Raw genomic sequence first — 17,898 nt, forward strand, 5'->3', positions numbered from 1 at the left:
AAATAGATACCAACAATTTTTCTCTTCCAGCTATATTTTTTTATAGAGATATTCTGGACCCCCCCATAAAGTGCGAATTGGTAAAAACCACTTTCTCTGATTCAGGGGTCCACAAAAACTGTCACTTCCGGTGTAAAAAAATCCACACAGAAAATCGGCACGATTACGATTATCTTCTTCTTCTCTTAGGTGCCACGGTAGCCGAGCGGTTAAGAGGCGAAACCAGTAAAGATAATACGTATTTTGGTACTGGGTTCGATTCCTCGGTCTTAGCCCATGGATTTAATTTAATGGTTAATATGAGGAATTTATAGTAAAGTATGTTAGGCGGTTATAGGCTAGACCCGCAAAGCTAAGATGTATTGCGATACTAGTCTAGGCCTTGGATTTTATTTAATGGTTAATATGAGAAATTTATAGTAAAGTATGTTTAGGCGGTTAGAGGCTAGACCCGCAAAGCTAAGATATATTGCGGTACTAGTCTAGGCCTTGGATTTTATTTAATGGTTAATATGAGAAATTTATACTAAAGTATGTTTAGGCGGTTAGAGGCTAGACCCGCAAAGCTAAGATGTATTGTGGTACTAGTCTAGGCCTTGGATTTTATTTAATGGTTAATATGAGAAATTTATAGTAAAGTATGTTTGCTAGTCGACTTCGTCCATGACACCTAATTGGTAGTTGGACGTTAATGCCCTCCACTCCTTAAAATAAGCAACTACTTTACTTTTACTTTTTTCTTCTCTTTTACTGTTAGTAGTAATCTTTTTCTTCTCTAAGTTCACGGCTAAATTCCCTTTTGATAGAACTTAAACCAAGTATTAAGCATCGTACACATCCAGCACAGGCCCATCTAGTGTGGTTTAATATTGCTCGACTAGACTAGCCATTAGTTTCACCATAAAATGGGCCAATGTGCTAAAACTGTATTTAGCTTCAGAAGTCAAATGCTTTAGATGCTAAACGGCTGGCTTTGGGGGAGAAAAGCAAAATCTAAAACTCTTAAATTCTTTGACTTAGTGACGCACTTCCGGTGAATACTTCGTATCTGAAATTTTGTCATTATTGCTTCCTTCTACTTATTCACTGTGTCAAATTCTTCAATTTCAAAATCAAACACCTGTCTTAGTAAATTCTTAATGATTGATACAACTGGCTGTATCTATTTTATTAATTATTTCATTAAAAATTCCAATATCATATTCTCTCTCTCTTTTTCTCCATTTATTGCGGTTTATTAAATTTTAATTATTATTTATTTATTTTATTAATAAAGTACCACTTCAACATATTAATTGATATTGATTTTTGATGAAATTCAAATTTAATATAACAATAATTATAAAATCATAATTAAATTTATGAGTATCGATTGGAATTTAATTATAACGAATGTTTCTAAGAATTGTGTATGTTATATATATATATATATATATATATATATATATATATATATATATAACAGGTAACAACAGGCATGTTAACTTTTCTCACTAATTAGTTCAATTAAGGCCCACTCTGATATTGTAGATTGATAATTAATTATTGATCAAGCACTAAGGAGGATGTTACATGTTGAAACCTGCGGCCCGAGTTATTCAACTTGAGCTTTGAATAATTATTATTAATATTCAACCGGATTTGTATATTAAATTTTGACGTTCATATAAAGCTGCGTAGATGTAACAAAAAAAAAAGAAAAGAAAAACGTTCAACTGACTATATTCTTACAGTAAAGTTATTTCAAAACAGGAAATTTCTAACTTTGTCTAGAAAACAGGAAAAGCTATTCGACTAGGCGGCCTTTCAAGTTCATAATATGTTCCCATCTGACGTATTTGCTCCATCAATAAAACTATTAACAGCAACTACAACGGATGAAATCGTGAATAAGTTTAAAGCCGGTTTTTTTTTTTGAGATAAACTAATAACACATCCGGTTGAAGGTAGAAACAGGAACTCGGAACAAAATTTTGTAAGATAAAATTAGAATTATAAAAATAATTAAGACTTAGTAAAAGTCTTGTGAGTGTTTACACCATTCTACATTTCTGTGACATTTATTTTTTTTTTATTATTATTGTATTACTGATTTATATTCTCTAAATTGTTTCTTTTTTTGTATTTATTATATCCAGGCCCAGAAGAAGGGGCAATATATTTGTCGAAACGTTGGCAAAAAAGACGAATTGTTGTTTTTTATTTGGACCGATACCTCGCCAATTTTGAATCCTTAATTTAATATTTTACGGTCACTAAACCAATATATATATTCATTTCTGTAATACGTTAGGCCATGGATTTAATTTAATGGTTAATATGAGAAATTTATAGTAAAGTATGTTAGGCGGTTATAGGCTAGACCCGCAATGCTAAGATGTATTGCGGTACTAGTCTAGACCTTGGATTTAATTTAATGGTTAATATGAGAAATTTATAGTAAACTATGTTAGGCGGTTATAGGCTAGACCTGCAAAGCTAAGATGTACTGCGGTACTAGTCTAGGTCTTGGATTTTATTTAATGGTTAATATGAGAAATTTATAGTAAACTATGTTAGGCGGTTATAGGCTAGACCCGCAATGCTAAGATGTATTGCGGTACTAGTCTAGACCTTGGATTTAATTTAATGGTTAATATGAGAAATTTATAGTAAACTATGTTAGGCGGTTATAGGCTAGACCTGCAAAGCTAAGATGTACTGCGGTACTAGTCTAGGTCTTGGATTTTATTTAATGGTTAATATGAGAAATTTATAGTAAAGTATGTTAGGCGGTTATAGGCTAGACCTGCAAAGCTAAGATGTATTGCGGTACTAGTCTAGGCCTTGGATTTTATTTAATGGTTAATATGAGAAATTTATAGTAAAGTATGTTAGGCGGTTATAGGCTAGACCTGCAAAGCTAAGATGTATTGCGGTACTAGTCTAGGCCTTGGATTTTATTTAATGGTTAATATGAGAAATGTATAGTAAAGTATGTTAGGCGGTTATAGGCTAGACCTGCAAAGCTAAGATGTATAGCGGTACTAGTCTAGGCCTTGAATTTTATTTAATGGTTAATATGAGAAATTTATAGTAAAGTATGTTAGGCGGTTATAGGCTAGACCTGCAAAACTAAGATGTATTGCGGTACTAGTCTAGGCCTTGGATTTTATTTAATGGTTAATATGAGAAATTTATAGTAAAGTATGTTAGGCGGTTATAGGCTAGACCTGCAAAGCTAAGATGTATTGCGGTACTAGTCTAGGCCTTGGATTTTATTTAATGGTTAATATGAGAAATTTATAGTAAAGTATGTTAGGCGGTTATAGGCTAGACCTGCAAAACTAAGATGTATTGCGGTACTAGTCTAGGCCTTGGATTTTATTTAATGGTTAATATGAGAAATTTATAGTAAAGTATGTTAGGCGGTTATAGGCTAGACCTGCAAAACTAAGATGTATTGCGGTACTAGTCTAGGCCTTGGATTTTATTTAATGGTTAATATGAGAAATTTATAGTAAAGTATGTTAGGCGGTTATAGGCTAGACCTGCAAAACTAAGATGTATTGCGGTACTAGTCTAGGCCTTGGATTTTATTTAATGGTTAATATGAGAAATTTATAGTAAAGTATGTTAGGCGGTTATAGGCTAGACCTGCAAAACTAAGATGTATTGCGGTACTAGTCTAGGCCTTTGATTTTATTTAATGGTTAATATGAGAAATTTATAGTAAAGTATGTTAGGCGGTTATAGGCTAGACCTGCAAAACTAAGATGTATTGCGGTACTAGTCTAGGCCTTGGATTTTATTTAATGGTTAATATGAGAAATTTATAGTAAAGTATGTTAGGCGGTTATAGGCTAGACCTGCAAAACTAAGATGTATTGCGGTACTAGTCTAGGCCTTGGATTTTATTTAATGGTTAATATGAGAAATTTATAGTAAAGTATGTTAGGCGGTTATAGGCTAGACCTGCAAAACTAAGATGTATTGCGGTACTAGTCTAGGCCTTGGATTTTATTTAATGGTTAATATGAGAAATTTATAGTAAAGTATGTTAGGCGGTTATAGGCTAGACCTGCAAAGCTAAGATGTATTGCGGTACTAGTCTAGGTCTTGGATTTTATTTAATGGTTAATATGAGAAATTTATAGTAAAGTATGTTAGGCGGTTATAGGCTAGACCTGCAAAGCTAAGATGTATTGCGGTACTAGTCTAGGCCTTGGATTTTATTTAATGGTTAATATGAGAAATTTATAGTAAAGTATGTTAGGCGGTTATAGGCTAGACCTGCAAAGCTAAGATGTATTGCGGTAATAGTCTAGGCCTTGGATTTTATTTAATGGTTAATATGAGAAATTTATGGTAAAGTATGTTTGCTAGTCGCCTCCGTCCACTTTTCATGAAATTATTCTCATGAAAACAGATTTTTTTTTATCAAGTTCCCCCCCCCCAAGATGATAGGATTTCCCGGATGTCTCCTTTATTTTATTATTATCAACCTATTTTGTGGTTAACTAAATCATTTAGTAAAAATTCCAGCTTTAAATAAAATAAGTTATTTTTCAAATTTCTCGCGTCATGTATCTAACCAAAAAATGTTGTAAATTTTATTTTTGTCCATATTAATAGTTATGGATTAAAAAATATATATATTGTTTACACATTAAATCCACTTGCACAAAGATTAGCTATAAGCACAATCAACATTAAAACTCTAATTGGATAGGTTAAATCCGTCTTATCAGGAGGGGTAAGTCTTATTCGGTTATCAAAGTTAGCTGTGGTATTATCATGCAATAAAACATTAGTCTTTAGACTGATAAAAAGATTTAGAAATGTTAGAGTTTATAAAAAAAAAAGCTGAATTTTGTTTACGCAACAGACTGAAATTTTAAAATTAATAAATATTTCCTATTGGGAATCCCAAACATGATCAATCCCTATAATACACTCATATTAAACTTATATGACTCACCTGAGTCACCTGAGTCACCCCCATTGCCCAATACAGATTCGATCAATTAATTTCCATCTAAAGTGGACTAGTTTAAAGTATTACCCTAGGGGGATACAATAAGGGCCTTACTACCTTCCTCATAGATCCGCAGACAATAGATTAAGTGGACTGGTCCCGGTGAAATAAGGTGCTACAGTTCATCCCCCCCCCTTTTTTCTTGAGGGACGATCCAAACAATTCTAGATGCTGTTCTATGGACCAGATCCCAGTACTTCTGTCTCTCTTTTCTCGTTAACTACTGCCCGATGGGTACTTTAGGTTTGCTAGATCATTCCTTTAAAAAGAGCACTACAATGGTGGGGAAGTGTCCCTTTAGTGGTGAGGGGGCCAATTTTGACACTCCAATCAAGGGGATACCCTGGTCAGAACAATGCTCTCCAGACAATTTTATTACTAACATTGGAAGCCTAAAGATAGATTGATATTGATACCACTCTTATCTCGTTTCATGATTTAGTTTGGAGCAAGTTTTTCTTTAGGGCTTCATCTGTTTTCTGCCCTTAAATCTGGGAAAATGGTCTATTTATAAGAACACTTCTAATTTAAAGTTTTCCCTAAACATTAAAAAAAAAAAATTAGGGTAACTTAAGTACTACTTAAGTACTACCTAAGTCGGAGGAATGCAACTTTTATTCCTTAAATCCTCTACCCAAACCTCCTTATGTCAACCTTGCCTTGTACGCTGATGACGTGGCCTTTTACACGGTCATCTTGGAGAATGGACACCATCACCAACAGACTTACTCTTGCAATAGACAGACTAACAAAATACTGTAGTAAGTGGAAAATTAAAATTAACCACGACACGACTAACGCTATACTCTTCACCAAACGCAGACCCACGACAAATCAGATGTAATAACACTCTCATTCCTTGGTCTACCCACGTGAAGTACTTAGGGGCTAACTTTAGACAACAAACTGACTTTCTCTACGCACATTCAGGACAAAGTAAACGCAGTCAAACTGGACTACACGACTATTATTTCCTCTACTCTCCATGTGACTCCAAAATGACTGTGGACCAACAAACTCCTCTTCTACAAAGTAGTCATTAGGCCCCGATGTAGCTCTCTACGCCTGTTCCGCCTGGAGCCTGGACTTGTAGCAACATCAAGAAACTTCAAGATAACCCAAAACAGATTACTCTGAGACTCGCAACAGACTCTCCACGACGCACTAGAATTGATTCACTTCACGGAGACTGCGTCCATTATCCCCTGGTACATTCCTACGATCCAAAATCGCCTGCTGAAACTCCTTTCCATCCTAGACTGCCATCCTAATCCACTATACCGCGACATAGCCTCCTACAGATCCTTCTACAACATACAGACACACAGAAGACTAAAACATATCCTACTCTAACTCTCTACACTAGCTTCAGGTTTTTCCTCTCCTTTTTTCCTCCTGCTTTCCAGTCCTCTTCATCTAACTTTTCTCTTACTTCAATTAGTTAAGAAGGTTAAAATGTATAATACATTTACACTTCTATATTTATTCTATGTATATATTTATTATAATGAATATTTATTCTGTTCTATTACTTTTATTCCAATTAGTTTCTTTAATAAAATAGAATTCGTTTTAGGTCAGTTCAAGGTTTTTGATGGGGATAGACTTCACACTCACTTTTCCAGTGTAGTGTACTCTTAAATTGTACAAAATCAGTGGTTAAAGAAAATATATAGGTTAAATTTCAAGGTCTCAGTAAATAAAAGTCATGCGAGTGGCCACAGCAGATTTTTTTTTTTGAAGTGAAGTTTCAATAGACACACCAAATTTCACTGAATTAAAGCAGGTCTGCAGAAAGTAATAATAATCCTGTACGCGCCTCTCCTTGGGGAAATTTCAGTTTTGACATTAACGCTAACAACAAAGGCAACACTGTTTATTGTAACACGCAAACTATCTCTCTCTGATGAATCATGTGCTTGCTTCAAATCTTTGTGTGCGTGTTTGTGTGTGTGTTTGTGTGTGTGTGTGTTTGTTTGTTGTAGTAGAGGGGTGAGCCTCCCTCCCAGTCTGTGAAGATCCTATAACAATACAGTTATGATTAAATTTGGTTGAAATATCATTCAGCGATTAGATTTAGTCTATACTACTATATCAGTGAATGACCCAGCTAGTCTAGTTCGTAGGCACTGATTAGGCCATTTATCTTTAGAAGAGGAAGTTGAATATGAAAACTGGTTTACTGATTGTATTTAATAAAACCCAGACGGGAAGAGTATCTCTCTCCCTCCTGCTTTTTATGAAATAAGGGAATAAATCGTATGAGGGTTTTGGTAATGGCGAGAACAGAGAGGATGCCGGAAAAACCAATGTCTGTTATACCACCCCCCCCCCCGCAGTTGAACGAGCACCAAATTGAATTTAGGTTAGAGTTAAACAAGTGGCAAACACTGTTTCAAAGTAGGGAGTTGTGGCAGCTGACTAAATTTCTAAAACCCCACGGCCTTTTATATACGTATATTCAGTAAAATTAAGGGAAAAGTGGGCATTTCCAATTCAGATTGTAAAAACCAAAAGAGAAGGTTATGTTTTATGGAAAATTTTGGAATCAAATTTATTTCCTTCTCTTGTTCCGGTTTTAAGACCCCTCTGAAACAGGAAAATATTTTTTTACGTAAACTAAAAATGCAATTAACATTTCGTTCTATTAATGTGGCCTTGGCTAAAGCGAGGTGTGGCTATTAAATAACGAGACTATTGCTATAAAACATTTTATTTTAAATTTATACATATTTAGTTATTATCACCTTCAGTATACATCCCTCCCCTATCCCTACAACGCTCCATGCGAATTTACCCATTGTTCCGAAACAGTGCTGGAAGTGGTCTTTTTCTGTGAGCTTCTCAGCATGACGCATGCCGCTTTTTCTTTCACACAGCTTCAACGGACTGAAAATCGTCGTGTACCTTTTAATGCAGATTTGACTTTGGGTAACAGATCTAAAGTCAAATGGGGCCGGGCCAGGTCAGGCGAATAAGGCGGATGGCCTAAAACTTGGATGTTTGTACTTGGCTAGAAATGTCGTCTTGACAGACAATGCAGTGTGAGCCGGCGCCGCGGTTGTCTTGATGGAGAACCCCGTGATGACGTTCTTCCACAAATCGGGTCCGTTTTTTCCCCCCCCCCCCTTATTCTTTCACGGAGTTGAGCAAGCACCTCACCGTTAGTAATGTTGATGAATTATAATCGGATATTTTCATCCGTTTTTTGGACGTGCAAGGGAGACCCGGGCGGTCCATCATCTTCGACGTCTTCTCGGCCATCTTTAGAAACGATTGAACCACTCCAAAAACTCGCGCACGTGATTCAACATTCATCGCCATAAACTTCAAACTCGCGCACGTGATTCAACATTCATCGCCATAAACTTCTTTTAATAAAAGATCCAAGTTTCAGTAGCGGTTTCACCCAAGTTTTGATGTGAAATTTCACGACAATTCGTTGCTCTACAACACATGGGTAGTATCATTTTTTTTTTTTTTCGGCAAAACGAAACTAACACCAACTTACACAAACACGTCAGGTTCCGGTCAGACAGATTTTTGTACAAACATGTGAGACGCTGCAACCCGAAAGAGGAAGGCTTTACGCTGCACAGCAGTCGGTCGTTAGGATTTGGCGCATGCATAGTTCTTCTGTAGCAGCATCAGTCTCGATATCTAATAGCCACACCTCGTACTAAAGCATGATTTTAAAAAAAAGAAGATAAAAGATTTACAAATTGTTTGTAACCGAAAAATCCATAAAAATGGCAGGGGGTGTCCAATTTTTCGTATGTTTTAAATAGAGAAGTCAAAGGGCTGAACAACAGAACTAGGATTCCTAGATACCTAGATAGGATTCGAATCTTGGACTCACTGCCTGGCCAGTAGAACCACTTAGAGTGAAAATTCTTGTTGGTGGAAGGTCACCACTCTTTTTCTACAATTTCATCCACATAAATTTAAAAAAATTCACTCATTCATTTTCTTGCTGAATTTTAAACAGTAATTTTAATCCTGCAGCTGAATTTATAATAATGTTAACTTTCAGCTTTCTGTAAAATAGACGGGGGGGAAAAAGCAATATGATTTTTCTCTAGTCAAATTTAATTTTCACATTTTCATAATTCAATATAATAAATTTTGCCATCCTTCCCAAAAAAAATGGTCTAGAAAAAAAAAGAAGATAGAAATGATAAAAAGAAATAAAAGAGAATTAAAACTAAAAGTGGGAAGCCGAGTGGAGAACAATAAAAACTGAAGGAAGTCCTGGCAGAAGCTGCAAGAAGAATGGGTAGAAAGAAAGAAGTACTTTAAATGGAAGAGGTAATTTAATTTTGAAAGAGGAACAAGGATACAAGAGGTAGGGGAAAGGACTCTGAGTGCGCTATCTATCAAATGGATTGGTGAAATACATGAAATTACATTATCGTTCTTGATAATGCAAGAAAGGAGTAGTAGGTTAATCAAGAAAGGCACCATAACAAATGGTAGAATTTAAAGGCACTCCACTGCCTTCTCTGAAATGAGAGAGAAACTAATAAACTAGGGGGTACATGGTGGTTGTAGACCCCGGGGTTTAATATTGGGGGGGGGGGGGTTTGGGCTAAGGGTCAAGTTGGAAATGATGGCGGAGGAACAAGGTTTTTCCAGATACAGCCAGCAAGTTTTTTTTTGAGCAGAATCATTTGGAAAAATTTGCCTGGAAAGATTTATTTTGAAGTGCAACTTGCAGCAGGTGCAAAAAAAGAAAAGCTAAGTGTATTCTAAGATTAAAACGTAAGTGCAATCGAAATGTCTACATCGAACTGATTTAAAACGGTCAGCGATACACAATAATCATGCTTGCTAAAAAAAAAATCAGCGATGAACGAAATTTCAATGATAACCCAATGAGATTTGCAGAGAATATGATTTAAAAAAAATAAAGTCCTAATGAGAATTTATACCCTAAATAAAAACCCACCTCTGAACTCGTTAACTATATTTTAATACGGAAGAACTATGACAGCGCTCCAACGGCAGGAAATCCAACTAGAACAAAGTTACCTCTTGTTGTGACGTTTTTCTTTAATTTCTATAATCAAGAGTAACTGCCATTTTGGAAATTACATCTATTTCCTGTTTTAGTTGCCCACTGAGATACAAAAAAATAATAATAATCATATTAATAACAGTAAAGATTCTAACTAGATTATTCTAAATAAGAAAATATCTAAAATTAGCAATAACCACATCTACGTATTCTACTACCAACGGGTGTATTCAAAGAACACATTCACTGTAAGTAGATGGGCGCGCAACTGCTAACTGTTAGAAAATTAAAAGATAACCTAACCTAACCTATTAAAGAGTTTCAAGTTGTTAGTATAATAATTGTAGAGGTTACTCTAGTCGTTGTATGATTTTTAATATCTCAGCGTTTACCAACCTTTTTATGGCTCGCTTACCACTTGATAGTACATCGTGCTAAATTGTACCACTTCGTAAAAATGATTATATTTCGTGCAAATTTGTGTATTCCCAGTGTGTTATTTTACTATTATCATCTTTATTTGTATAGAGATACAAATGTATCTGCTACAAAGGAGTTCAAGTTCATGTTCACTTTATAAACAACTTTGTAAAGGGTAAGATCTTAGTTTCAAAACTTTTTTTTAAATAATTAAAAACTTCGTACATATTTTTCTCTTCAAAATTATCAATTAAATTACAAAGTTCTTCTTTAGGATTATTATATTTGTGCCCAAATCTTCTAAATTAATTTCTTTTAAGCATTCCAACTACCTGTAAGTACCAATTAAATTTAATGTTGCTTGGATAGAGCTTACTCCATTACAATCCAGTCTCTTTAAGCAGCAGATCTTTACATAGTTATCATTTAAGTTCTGTCACATGATAATTCTATTAAATTTTCTTTATAGAACGGGGGGTTTTTGGGGAAAATAATCCATGAAAGACAATTTTTAATCCTTGATAAATGTGCTATTATATTTTCTCGTATATCTTGAGACAGACTAAACTTATTACTCTGTACATATTAACAACTTTACTGTATAATATTATTAATTAAAATAATTTTTATGAATTATATAGGAAAAAACGTTTCTATGATATTTTTATTATTTAATTTTTAATGTCCGCCATTATTGATTATTTTTCGTGTTCCACCAACCAGCAACTCGCGTACCACAGGTTGGGAATCGTTGCTAAATGGCAACTTATTTTTTTTAAAGTGTTTTCCTACTTTTTATTATGAAATTAATAATTTTTATTAAGTGAATATAATGTTTTAGTCGTGATAACCAAATTGTGGCGAATACATTGATTTTGGTGCTAGGCTTCTTAGTAGCAAATGTTTAGAACATTCCTAGAAAAGTTTTGGACGAGATTTTCGATTTGTTGAAATGATTGTGGATGACATCTGGAGTAAGTTAATAATCAAACAAGTGAAAAACCACAATACAAACACCACGAAACGTCACAAAGTTTGTTGCAATCCTAAAGAGTTTTATAATGCAAAAGATGACCCACACAATCGTTCAATTTATTATTGATGAAGTCCTCTCATCTCTTGTATGAACCCAAATCAATAATTTCTTTTAAATCTTCTTTGCCCAGGTACATGTTGAAAGCTTTGGACCTCTACTGGCACGAAGATTGTCTGAAATGTGGTTGCTGTGACTGTAGGTTAGGAGAAGTCGGTTCCACACTCTATACCAAAGCCAATCTAATACTTTGTAGGAGAGATTATCTCAGGTATGTATTTTTAAAAACAATGCCTTCTGTATTTTAAATTTACAAATTTGATAAATATGTTAATTTTAGTTTTTCTAATGAGGAAAGATTTTGTACTGCGTCCATCAATTAGATCTAATTGTGCAACTACAAGATCCTGTAACGCACCCTAGAAAAGTTCACCCTGAGCAGTGGGAGTTCTGGCAGTACTCCTTGGAGCCAACTCACTGTTTCCCCCAATTCTCCTTCCTAAATATATTAAGGAAAACTCCAGGTTCTAATTGACAAGGCACTCCAATCATCGAGGTGATTCTTTAACTATGCCTAGCTTCTCTCAGATGTTCAAGAATGCCTGCTCCTTCTTCCTCCTCAGGAAGAACGATGAGCTGATATTGTGAAATTCGACCGATCTGGAAGCTGGGTGATTGATTCCTGGTGCCAGAACTTCTTTTGCAATCGCCCCAGCGAGAATATATTCTGCACCATCAACCCACTTGACCAGTCTTCCTGTAAGAAAGAGTGGGAAATTGCGGATGTTGATGATCACCTTTTCAAAAGAGGGTACGCACTTCCCTCCCACCTTCCAACCTTGACGAAGACTGTGTTTGAAAAGATCTACTGCCTTTTCTATCCCGGAAAGGCTATTTACTCTAAAGGATGCGCTTGGCACTTCGGAGGCTTCAATTTATTTTGTACACAGTCACTCCTGTGCTACACATGTTTCGGCAAAGATCTCGTAAGGTACCTTGGAGTGGGCTAAGCAAGTGGGAAAGGCAGTCTTCCAGGATAACTTGCTCCCTCGCACAGATTCTCTGGAGATGCCTGATGGAGAGGCATCATAAAATTCTGGATTACATCCGTCCCTGGATACCCTGCTTATATAGAAACAGTATTTCCGGGGGGAATAGGGTACGAAACAATTAACTTCCTTAAAATACAATTCACTTGATATAAGTTAGATTAATTGATGTATTTTGTTCCCATATATATTTTTTTTTTTTTTTTTTGCACAGACTGTTCGGGAGCACGGGTTACTGCTCTGCCTGTTCCAAAGTTATTCCTGCTTTTGAAATGGTGATGCGAGCACGAACGAATGTTTACCACTTAGAATGTTTTGCTTGTCAACAATGTAATCACAGGTAAGTTGGTTTGATTTTTTGATGCTTTATATGTCTGCTATTGATGCTGTATTATCTGTTTGGGGGTACATGATCTGCCCAAAATAATGAGAAAAAGAGGCTTATTTTTTTTGGATCACTTTATTCTTAATCGCGTTGAATTTTTTTCTATACGAATATCAGGTTTTGCTAATCAAATCAATATTATACTCGGGTTACAGCGTTCTGTTAATGGGATCACCTAGACCCCTATACAGGATGAACCAATAACTAATGTCCATAGGCCTACTGTGTGTAGTACATCTAAAGTGGAGTTCAATGACGAATTAGCCAACTACATATTTTCCACTGTTCTTCAGTGACGTCACTTTAATATTTTTTTTCTAAAATCATTACTTTTTTCCAATAAAAATGTTATTACTCAGAAAGTTTTAGTCCGAATTCGATTCTGATTACATGGTTAGCCTTTGACTTCCTTATTTTAAGGCAATCTACTTTAAAAATTGACTACTGGTCCATCTAAAAGAGTTTTCAATGAATTAAACAACTTGATAACTAACACTCTTGAGTGCTCGTCAACTCGTTTTCTTGCAAAACAAACGTAATTTCTCATACGAAGATAAAAGGAATCCTGGAAAATGATATACCGTTTGAAAGCCCACATTAGACAAAGAAACTTTTACTAAAAAGTGCCAGCACCTAGGTCGGATAATGATCCCCATAAGGGCCTGATTTTAGAAAAAGAAAAAAAATTAAAGTGACGTCACTGAAGAACAGTGGAAAATATGAAGTTGGCCAATACGTCATTGAACTCCACTTTAGATGTACTACACACAGTAGGCCTATGGACATTACTTACTGGTTCACCCTGTATTTTTGAACTCGCGTATTCCAGTCAAGCTGAAGAATTTTCAAGTTTGAAAAACCTATAAAAAAAGGTTTATATCATTTTAGAATGATTAGAATTATCGCAGAATTTTCATCACCAGAATGCGCTATTACTGGAAACGATTTCATTTTCATTACTCACACCATTTTATTCATTACTTCCTTCAAAAATCTATAGAAGCAAAACAGGAAGAGAGCTCCATATCTCTTTTAGAAATGTCAGTTTAATTTGTCTGTCTGTCTGTAAGTTTCTAAGAGTTCAAAATCAATTACAAATAATGAAAGTCCTTCCCTCCTCCTACAAAATAAAGTTCCGGTTTAATGGTATCAATTAATGAAAGATGGTGCCTAGGATATAACGCCAACCATTTTGGATATAATTAAAAGAAGTCATAAAATAAAAAAATGTTGTTGGCAAACAATTCAAAAAGTTATGCTCAAATGGTAATTATTACCAAGGAAAACATTATTAAAACGGGGTGAAAAAGTTATTTTCTGAATAACTGGGAAAATTTACCAATTATTCTGGCCACTTTTATGCTGCGCTTATGGTCACAATTATTCTTAGGATATTATTCTTCTAAAAGTGTACCCGTTAAAACTGGTAACATCTGGTGCAACAATTACTACTGGGGAAATTATCTTATTGTTATAAATTTATTATTCATTCAACAAAATATTGAGTGTTAACACTAGCAAGAGAATTCACTAGCGGAAGTCCAAATAGATTTCCCTCATTACCGGAAACCCTTCCTTTAAATCCATTTTTACGAAAACAAAAACAAAACAAAAATCCAAGTAATAAAACTGATAAGCCCATTTAGTATACTTAGTTTAAAGACTTGATTTGGTTTTGGGAAATTCATGGAAAAATGAAGAAAAATGCGTAACTTTGGATGTACGAGGCGTCTTGTCTGAGTAAGGCCATTTGGCACACAGAAAGCGGTCTGTCACGGCGGGCAACGATCTCCGACTGAGGCGATCTAATTGTATTACACAATGTTGCATCATCTCTGTCAAACAGAACGCGGTCTACCGCCGCAGGCTAGTCTTTGAAAGCGATCTGGTTGTACAAAATTACAGATTTCATCCCGTTCACCTATGAGATTAGCGAATCGTTTTTGGTAATTATTTCTAGGAAAAATACTATTTAGATTTTTTTGACTAATTTGTCCCCCATAGGTATTTGATAAATTAATGAATACTGCAATAAAAATTGATATCGGAAAAATGTCCAAAATAAACATGTTTTGAACATAATATTTCCGGTTTCATGCTTCTAGTGTAATGCCGAATCAAAAAAGTTAACGAAATATTTTCCTGAAGTAAAAGAATGTAAAATCTAGATCTTTGAATGAAAGTGAAAGAGCACCATTTTATGTACTGGATAACTGTAATTTTATTGGTGAGGGAGTGGCTTACAGTGTCACTACGTCATCAGCTATAGACCGCCTACTACCCACATCCCGTTCGCCAATGAGATTAGCGAATCGTTTTTGGTAATTATTTCTAGGAAAAATACTATTTAGATTTTTTTTACTAATTTTTCTCCCATAGGTATTTGATAAATTATTGAATAAAGCAATAAAAATTGATATCGGACAAATGTCCAAAATAAACATGTTTTGAACATAATATTTCCGGTTTCATACTTCTAATGTAATGTAGAATCAAAAAAGTTAACGAAATATTTTCCTGGAGTAAAAGAAAGTAAAATCTAGATCTTTGAATGAAAGTGAAAGAGCACCATTTTATGTACTGGATAACTGTAATTTTATTGGTGAGGGAGTGGCTTACAGTGTCACTACGTCATCTATAGACCGCCTACTACACACATCCCGTTCGCCAATGAGATTAGCGAATCATTTTTGGTAATTATTTCTAGGAAAAATACTATTTAGATTTTTTTTACTAATTTTTCTCCCATAGGTATTTGATAAATTATTGAATAAAGCAATAAAAATTGATATCGGACAAATGTCCAAAATAAACATGTTTTGAACATAATATTTCCGGTTTCATACTTCTAATGTAATGTAGAATCAAAAAAGTTAACGAAATATTTTCCTGGAGTAAAAGAATGTAAAATCTAGATCTTTGAATGAAAGTGAAAGAGCACCATTTTATGTACTGGATAACTGTAATTTTATTGGTGAGGGAGTGGCTTACAGTGTCACTACGTCATCAGCTATAGACCGCCTACTACCCACATCCCGTTCGCCAATGAGATTAGCGAATCGTTTTTGGTAATTATTTCTAGGAAAAATACTATTTAGATTTTTTTTACTAATTTTTCTCCCATAGGTATTTGATAAATTATTGAATAAAGCAATAAAAATTGATATCGGACAAATGTCCAAAATAAACATGTTTTGAACATAATATTTCCGGTTTCATACTTCTAATGTAATGTAGAATCAAAAAAGTTAACGAAATATTTTCCTGGAGTAAAAGAAAGTAAAATCTAGATCTTTGAATGAAAGTGAAAGAGCACCATTTTATGTACTGGATAACTGTCATTTTATTGGTGAGGGAGTGGCTTACAGTGTCACTACGTCATCAGCTATAGACCGCCTACTACACACATCCCGTTCGCCAATGAGATTAGCGAATCATTTTTGGTAATTATTTCTAGGAAAAATACTATTTAGATTTTTTTTACTAATTTTTCTCCCATAGGTATTTGATAAATTATTGAATAAAGCAATAAAAATTGATATCGGACAAATGTCCAAAATAAACATGTTTTGAACATAATATTTCCGGTTTCATACTTCTAATGTAATGTAGAATCAAAAAAGTTAACGAAATATTTTCCTGGAGTAAAAGAATGTAAAATCTAGATCTTTGAATGAAAGTGAAAGAGCACCATTTTATGTACTGGATAACTGTAATTTTATTGGTGAGGGAGTGGCTTACAGTGTCACTACGTCATCAGCTATAGACCGCCTACTACCCACATCCCGTTCGCCAATGAGATTAGCGAATCGTTTTTGGTAATTATTTCTAGGAAAAATACTATTTAGATTTTTTTTACTAATTTTTCTCCCATAGGTATTTGATAAATTATTGAATAAAGCAATAAAAATTGATATCGGACAAATGTCCAAAATAAACATGTTTTGAACATAATATTTCCGGTTTCATACTTCTAATGTAATGTAGAATCAAAAAAGTTAACGAAATATTTTCCTGGAGTAAAAGAAAGTAAAATCTAGATCTTTGAATGAAAGTGAAAGAGCACCATTTTATGTACTGGATAACTGTCATTTTATTGGTGAGGGAGTGGCTTACAGTGTCACTACGTCATCAGCTATAGACCGCCTACTACACACATCCCGTTCGCCAATGAGATTAGCGAATCATTTTTGGTAATTATTTCTAGGAAAAATACTATTTAGATTTTTTTTACTAATTTTTCTCCCATAGGTATTTGATAAATTATTGAATAAAGCAATAAAAATTGATATCGGACAAATGTCCAAAATAAACATGTTTTGAACATAATATTTCCGGTTTCATACTTCTAATGTAATGTAGAATCAAAAAAGTTAACGAAATATTTTCCTGGAGTAAAAGAAAGTAAAATCTAGATCTTTGAATGAAAGTGAAAGAGCACCATTTTATGTACTGGATAACTGTAATTTTATTGGTGAGGGTGTGGCTTACAGTGTCACTACGTCATCTATAGACCGCCTACTACACACATCCCGTTCGCCAATGTGATTAGCGAATCATTTTTGGTAATTATTTCTAGGAAAAATACTATTTAGATTTTTTTTACTAATTTTTCTCCCATAGGTATTTGATAAATTATTGAATAAAGCAATAAAAATTGATATCGGACAAATGTCCAAAATAAACATGTTTTGAACATAATATTTCCGGTTTCATACTTCTAATGTAATGTAGAATCAAAAAAGTTAACGAAATATTTTCCTGGAGTAAAAGAAAGTAAAATCTAGATCTTTGAATGAAAGTGAAAGAGCACCATTTTATGTACTGGATAACTGTAATTTTATTGGTGAGGGAGTGGCTTACAGTGTCACTACGTCATCAGCTATAGACCGCCTACTACACACATCCCGTTCGCCAATGAGATTAGCGAATCATTTTTGGTAATTATTTCTAGGAAAAATACTATTTAGATTTTTT

General features: G+C 34.3%; 1 protein-coding gene and 1 long non-coding RNA gene across 3 annotated transcripts in view; one reads left to right on the plus strand and one right to left on the minus strand.

Annotated features, from left to right (window-relative positions):
- The window catches only part of LOC141460490 (LIM domain only protein 3-like), a 239,128-nt gene that overhangs the window by 192,195 nt on the left and 29,035 nt on the right, over nucleotides 1-17,898 (plus strand). For both annotated transcript variants that reach the window (XM_074140523.1, XM_074140524.1), the window contains exons 3-4: nucleotides 11,621-11,758; nucleotides 12,751-12,876. In XM_074140523.1, coding sequence (XP_073996624.1) covers nucleotides 11,621-11,758; nucleotides 12,751-12,876 — 264 coding nt within the window. The remainder of the gene's footprint in view (nucleotides 1-11,620; nucleotides 11,759-12,750; nucleotides 12,877-17,898) is intronic.
- Nucleotides 1-17,898, minus strand: part of LOC141460493 (uncharacterized) — a 64,396-nt gene that overhangs the window by 5,428 nt on the left and 41,070 nt on the right. The window lies entirely within an intron of this gene.

The sequence above is a fragment of the Rhodnius prolixus genome, unplaced genomic scaffold (assembly GCF_049639745.1).
Source record: "Rhodnius prolixus isolate KJV_2025 unplaced genomic scaffold, Rpr scaffold_6, whole genome shotgun sequence".
NCBI classification, from domain to species: domain Eukaryota; kingdom Metazoa; phylum Arthropoda; class Insecta; order Hemiptera; family Reduviidae; genus Rhodnius; species Rhodnius prolixus.